Here is a 7,488-nt window from a genome sequence, read left to right as displayed (position 1 = left end):
TTCCGAAACATGAAACACTCTGAAAGCTTTTTTGTAATCCATTTGGTGGTAAAAGCTCACTTAACATGAATTTATTTGGTTATAAGAATTATTAAGCTATTAAGTTATTTATACCCTCTACATATCTGACTCCATGTGAATGTTTTATTGCAAACTTATTAACATTTGATTGTAGGCTGTGTGTATATTAACTCTTCAACTCTGAGCAACTCTGAAATATGATAAGGGACAGTGAATTTGGCTACAGTGCAACAAATGTCCTTAATGTCTGTATTGTTAGGGTTAATTTTTATCATGCACAACAGAGTTTTGAGTCAGATTCTCTGGGTTTGAATTCTAGTTCTGTCATTTGTTAGCTGTAGCTATACTCAAATTTTCTCAGCAGTAAAATGGGGATGATAACTGTTGGAGTTATTCTAAGGATTGAGGTAACACGTGCAAACCACTTAGAACAGTCTGGTAATTAGTAAACACATAATACAAATCAGCTATTATTATAACAATGGGGTGGGGCAGTCCGTATTTCCAATAACAATGCATCTTTGCTATGCTCTTACCTATGCTTGGTGCTATCCTTTATAATTTTGCCTAATATGGTAGTGCCTACCAGTATCACACTGCTTTGCTTGCATTTCCTCCATTTCTACTGATGTTGAAAATATTTTTACATTTTATTTGCATTTTTATACTAAGCTATTCTTGTCACTTTTCAAAAGATATCCCCTATTATATTAAAATATCAGTAAACTATTTAGACTTAACCTGTTTTCCTAGTATCTGCAAGCTTCTTTTCTCCCCTCTCCCCCTCCCTCCTATCCCTGTTCCTTCCCTTTCCTTCAGTTTATGCTAAACCTTCATCTTTTTCTAGACATGTTATTCCCTTCATTGACATATTCTCTTGCCCACATTACATTGTTTAAACTTCTGGCAGGTCAAATACTCCCTTATTTTTACTTTTCAAAATTTCCTTAGATATTGACACATTCTCCCACATAAAAATCAGAATTATTTTGCCAAATTTTCAATAAGCTTACATTGGGAATTTGACTGGAATTAACTTGGAGGAAATGGACTTGTCCTCCCCATGCACCCCTCAGTGTGATGGTGTTTGGAGATTTGTTTGGGTGGAGGTAATTAGGATTAGATGAGGTTGTGAGAATGAGTTCTTATAACAAGAGATTCCGGGTTACCCCGCCCACCGTCACCCACACATATCCCAAAGTGAAGGCACAAAGAGGTTACGTGATCATACATCAAGAAGGCGACTGTCTGCAACCCAAAGCAAAAGACCTCACCAGAAACTGACTACGCTCCACCTTAATCTTAGACTTGCAGCCTCCAGACTAAGAGGAAAAATTGTAAATTAAACTACCCCCTCAAATGGCATTTGTTATGGCAGTCCCAGCCTATCTCCACACTAGTGGTTACTTTATCTTCCTCCAGACTTGGTTACCCTCAGCTTTACAAGTGAATCACAGTCCAAGAGATAGTAGTTTCCTTCAAAGTCTTTTCATTATAATGTTGAGGAGAAAAAATGCCTCCGCCTATGTTGAATGAAACGATGTATTCAAGGATCTGCTTTCATTACACATCATTTCATTTAAAATTGCAGATTCCAAGAATCGGAGACATTGAGGACTTGCTGTGCAATTGAATCAGCTACTGTGGTGACAGGAAGAGCTACTTAGTGATATTTATGTATTGGATTGCTTTGTATGAGGATCAATTCAGAAAAAAAAAAAGAACTTTCTAAGTCTCTTTATCCCTCATTCAAAATGGAAGTAATATTTTAGTCGTACAGATAGTTTGTTTCTAGAAACATGGACCTCCTGCATGCCAATGAGGACATTGGCATCGATGTCTACTGACAACAATGTCAGTACTTGGGCACATGGAAACAGCAACACGGTGCCCCCTCTCTGGTCACTCCGCCCAGTTGTAGAACACTTTAGAGTTTGCTAAATGCATTCACATGCAAAATACATTTGTCCTTAAAATAAATTCAGATGAAGGTTTCATTTTATATGTGGGGTAAACAGATTCAGAGAAAAAAAAAGTCTTTTGCAGGTAGCATAGAACTATGACGGATTTCATTTATTCCAGTGGAATTTTTGACTCACCGTGCACACATCATAACTCCCAAACTAGGCTCTCTCTCCTGCGATGGTAGGTTCTCCTCCTCACAACTGGTGTAACCTCTTGGCTGTCCTGACCACGCTATTTCTCAAGTAGCTCGTGTAGAGATCCAGCCCAGCACTGGACTCTGAGCCTGTGGTCAGGGGTGTGGAGACGCTCTCGTAAGAGGGAGACCACCCTCCTCTACTCTCCTGAGCCCCTACTGGGCCAATGATTGGGAAGGACTCTTAATATCTGAGGGATTTGCTTGGGAAGCTCTAGTCTCACTCTGCTTCCCGTTTTTTCTCTCCTTCCCCATTATTCTGCTTTGTATACAGTAAAAGGGAGGTTTGACTTTCATCTCAGATGCAAATGAAAAGCCAGGCAGGCAACATGAAACTTACAGGCCTTGATTTAGTCACTGTCCTACTTTATGATGAAGCAAACCTTTCACTAGTAGTCCAGTAGCCACTGGGAGTGAAACAGTCCCAAATTAGATTTGCTGCTTGATAAAGTAGAAAGCAGAACATTGCTAAAACAGCTGGAAGCTACAAGGCAGGTACAATGAAAATAATGCCACTTTTAATTGAAAAAAAGGTGTATTCCAAGTCAAGGCCTCTTTTTTAAAATTATTTTTATTTATTTTTGCATAGAAGAACTAGAGTATAGGGCAGAGGTGTGGGGGAGGGGGTGAGAGGATTCACCAGAGACAGAGTGGGGAACAGAACAGGCAGATCTACTGAAATACACTGCTGAGGGGAGCAGTGGGTGAGACAGGAGAGGTCTGCTGCACCTTGTAAGTCACCTCCCGGGCTGGGGATCAAACTCAGCCTTCATGGTGGTAGCACTGTGCCTTAACCCCTAGGCCACCAGGTGGGCCCCTCAAGTCCTCTTTTGAAAAGACAGATGACATTTACTCCAAGTCGATACTGCTTACAGAGAAGATAAATAGGAAAGAGGTATGTAGTGATTGTCCTAGGAAAAGTGAACTTAAAATGTTTCTGTTCTTAAAATTATTTAAATCTCCCTACCTTGTGATGGACACAGAACAGTGCACATCAACAAGCTAAGATTTATCCTGAACTCGCAATCAGCAGGCATCTTTTATTATTTATAGTAGCCTTGTATTATTCTGTTATCTTTGGATTTATTTCCAGAAGTAAAGGTGGTGAAAAGAGAGTAGGTAATGTCAGCACTTTGGACATATTTTCATTAGAACTCCACTGGGACTTCAGTGTCCTGGTGGCACTGAATTACCAAATCAGAGGTAACAGGGTCCTGAGGAGAGATTTTGGGAATAGAGCTATCAGCGTTCGAGCCAGCATGTTCTCTGAAACACTCTGCACTTAAGGGAAACATTAGAACTTCTTTTATAGAATATAGGAAAGCAGCATTGGGATAAGGTGAAAGGACTGTGTGTGTGGGGGGGGTGAGGTTGGCAAGGAACTACTGCATTTTAATTTGGGGCTAAGATTTTAGCTAAATGATCTTACTAGGTTTTAGTTTTCTCATTTATAAAAATGGAGATAAAAAGTCTTATGGAATAATTCTTATAGAATATCTGGAATAATTTAATAAAACAGTTGATATCTAGCTGGAATAAAGTAGACAACAAAAGAAAAAAAACTTATTGAGGGCTCAATAGATGCCAGGTTCATTAGCTGCAGGTCAGGTTTATAAAAGCTGTTACCACGCTAAGATTGTACCACACTAAGATTTTTAATCAAATGACTAATCAAATGCTTTTAATTAAATTTAAATAACATATTTCACACTAAAAGAAACATTCTGAATTTTAATACACTTCAAAGTTTACTATTACTAAATCTCAAAAGCAGATTAAATCAGCAGTAGAAAATTCTATATTTCTTTCCAAATATGTCATTTGTTGGCAGACTAGTAATTCATAACAAAAATAATCTGCATGTTTTATGTTTTTTAAAAATACTTTTCAAAGAGAACCCCAAATTAGCTGTAATGTTAAATAAGCACAGTACATAAAATTTAACAGCAGAAAGGTCTGACACATTGTTATATTTTTCTTCTGTAGAAAGTCTATTTTATGGGTGGAAAGTAAATAATTTCAAACAATATTTTAAAATCTTCTGCAAACCAACAGAAATTTAACCCCAAATGTCGCTCACTGAATTTGAAAAAAACAAAAAAGATTAAATACATCAAAATATATTGAAAGGACACTCAAGATTATCCTGAAAATAAAATTCAGTAAAATCAAGAAAATCAATATTATAGATTAAAAGCTTTAGCTGTGAAAATTAGAAAACTAAGAACCACTTTATTTTCTTTTTAATAACTACATAAATTTTTTTGTATTTACTTTTTAAAGAGTTACTGTATTAAAATATAAATATCATAAGAGCTTAATAAATGGTTCAATGTATTTTCCTATTAAACACACACATAGATATACAAATATTTAGGAAGAATCTGCATCATCTTCTGGTAACAGATAACAAAAAACACCTGATGATGTCATAGTCTTTCACTAAATCTTACCTAGAAATAACTTGAAAGTAGTGAAACATATTTTTAATCACTTTGGTGTTTAATTGGGCCCGACTTTATGTTCAGTAGTTTTTCATAATTTTTTTATAAGGAAGATTATCTGGTTATGAAAAAAACTAATTTAAAATTAATGCTTGTTACTTAGCAGTTTGAATATAATGGTCTTTATAAAAATAAATATCCAAGCAATTGATATTTTGAAACTTAGATGAGGTAGACAAAATATTCTAGAACATGTCCTAACTTAAAAAGAAAATAGGAATCACCAATTCAACCTGGATGAATCAGAGAGGGGGAAATCCTTTTTATTTTTGACATATTTAACATATGTTTCAAGTACAAGGTCTCTGAAGTATATTTTCTACTCCCCAAAACCCTGGTAAACTGAAACTCATATATTTCATTTACATAATCTGTATTTAATCTACCTAGGAAACTTTGTTATTCAGACCAGACATTTGCGATTAAACAGATTAGGTTTTCATTTTTATGTTTAAGTGGTATTTTCCTTTTACATACCTTTTATGGTAAAAAGCATCAGGAAAAGCTATGACTCTTCAGATATTGTACAATAAATAGTTATTTAGATGACAAAGAGTTAATAAAAATCTCAAGGTCTGCTAAAGAATTATGTAGCCCATCATTCATATCTTGACTTCTAAGAAAATTTTTAAGAGTCTCTAAAGCAGTTATTGCCTCAGTTTTTGAAGGTGAAGGGGGCTCAGTTCCCAGAGATCCACCATCATCCTCTTCATCAGAAGCATAAAATCCAGTTTCATCTGACTGACTTTCTCTGTTCCACACTGCGTCACTGCTTGGTGACCCTTCGCAAGTCTCCAGATCGTCATCCAGGGCAGCATACTCTTCCACAGATAAACCTTCAGGAAAATCCACTCCGGCTGCTTGGGCATGGGCAACCAAATCAAAACCAGTGTCCAGCTCTGCATTTGTCTCATCGCTTTCTCCCTTCTGAAATTTGAATCCTGCCTCCTCAAAGCTCTTAACAATAGTCTCTGGGGTTACAGCCCTCCAACAGAGATGCAAGGTATCAATTGCATCCAGTAGAGAAAATGTAAATTCTCTGCTACCTTCAACAGAGCTTAAAAATTTCTTGATAAGACAACGTCGATATTTGATTTTCAGGTTTTTGATAACACCCTGTTTCATAGCTATAAATTTGGAAGATAAACATGATGGAAAAAATGCTAATTCGATGGATTTTAGGTTCTTTACTTCTGGATGAGCAGGAAAAGAGTCAACAAAAATCACCACTCTTCGTTGCTGGGCTTGAAATTTCTCATCAAGCTGGCGCATCCACTGTTCAAATACAGCTGAGGTCATCCAAGCCATTCCATTAGCTTCGTAATACACAGGCAATGATTTTATACCTTTGAAACAATGTGGGTTTCTGTTTTTTCCAATGACAAGCAAAGGTAGTTTCTCTGAGCCATCCATGTTTGTCCCAACCACCAAAGTTATTCTATCTTTGCACAATTTTCCAATTGAGCACGTTTCTCCTTTAAATGCAAATGTATTTGTAGGTAACATTCGATAAAACAGCCCAGTCTCTTTTATATTAAAAACATTCTTAGGATGATAATCATTTAAATAATAAGGAAGCACATTTTGGTGCCAGACAGTTGAAGGGTCCACCGATATGCCTGTAGCTTCCACAGGCTGAGCTCTGAACACCAAACCATACCTGGATTTAAAGCGATCCAGCCAACCGTTACTGCACTTAAAATCATTATGTCCCAGTTTCTGGGCAAAATCATTAGCTTTTAGACGCAACATTGGACCATTAACTGGGACATTTAGACACTGAGCAATTCGATACCACCTCATTAAAGCCTCTTCCAGATCTGTGTAAAAAGCAGTTCTCAGTCTTTTTCTCTTCGGATCAAATCTCAGAGATTCGAAGGCTTCTAGAACTTTGTCTTTATTCTTCATAATAGAAGACAGTGAATTTTTCTTTATTCCATATTCAGCTGCAATCTCTGCTTTTTTCTTGCCACTTTCTACTGCATTTATGATGTCAATCTTTTCTTCAATGGATAGGCTTTTCTTCTTCTTCACTGTTGCAGGCAGAGACGAGGCATCCACAGAAGCTTCTGCCATCTCAGTCAGTATTTCTGCAGCGGTTTCTCGGATTCCTTGTATCTGTTTCTTTTAATTAATTTTCTTTTCCAGTATGGCACAAATTGCTGTTTTCTAAGTCTACTTCATATACTGAAAGAGTCTAATCACCTTATTTCTCAGGAAACTGATGACTAAATATATTTTTTTCAAAGGACTTGAGTAAGAAAAAGGTTAGATGCAGCGAGAATATTTTAGAAGAGAAACTGCCTTCCCAGAACCTAATGTAGCTCAGTTTATAGTTTATTCAGAGTTCCAGAAGTCAAGCTAAAATAGAAATCTCATTATGTCAAGCCTGTCCAGTCCTGCTGATATATTTTTGGAACTTCAATCCTTTAAGGTGATCCATTTTATCCATGTGCGCATTCGACCTCTTATTAATTCTCCACAGAAGGCCTCAGAGATAAGGAGAAAAAGCATTCAGTAATTTTCAGGCAAAACGTTATCCATTAATTTCCAAGTATCTTCAGGGTGGAGAAGAAAATGGTAGAAAATCCTTCTAGAACTTGACAGTATATCTTCTTGTCTCTTGAAAATATTAAAAAACCCAAAACCATCAATGTTAGCAATGGCATTTTAATTGAATATCAAAAAGAACATTTATACTAATTAATTATGCTTTTCATAATAATGAAAATAATAGGAACATATTTCTGAGAATACAATTACCAAAGCTTCTAGGAGAAATGCTTACCGCCTAAAGTGCTCCTC

At 36.4% G+C, this 7,488-nt stretch overlaps 1 protein-coding gene across 1 annotated transcript; it reads right to left on the bottom strand.

The window, feature by feature from the left end:
• Positions 1–5,220: 5,220 nt before the first annotated feature.
• Positions 5,221–6,759, bottom strand: TIGD4 (tigger transposable element derived 4; the record flags this gene model as incomplete). The annotated part of the gene is made up of 1 exon (XM_084245591.1): positions 5,221–6,759. One exon carries the CDS (start codon positions 6,757–6,759, stop codon positions 5,221–5,223), a length of 1,539 nt encoding a protein of 512 aa, XP_084101717.1.
• Between the last annotated feature and the right edge of the window lie 729 nt (positions 6,760–7,488).

This window comes from Talpa europaea (assembly GCF_964194135.1).
Source record: "Talpa europaea genome assembly, chromosome: 10".
NCBI classification, from domain to species: domain Eukaryota; kingdom Metazoa; phylum Chordata; class Mammalia; order Eulipotyphla; family Talpidae; genus Talpa; species Talpa europaea.
The sequence above is the reverse complement of the archived record's forward strand: the minus strand, read 5'-3'. Positions and strand labels throughout refer to the sequence as shown.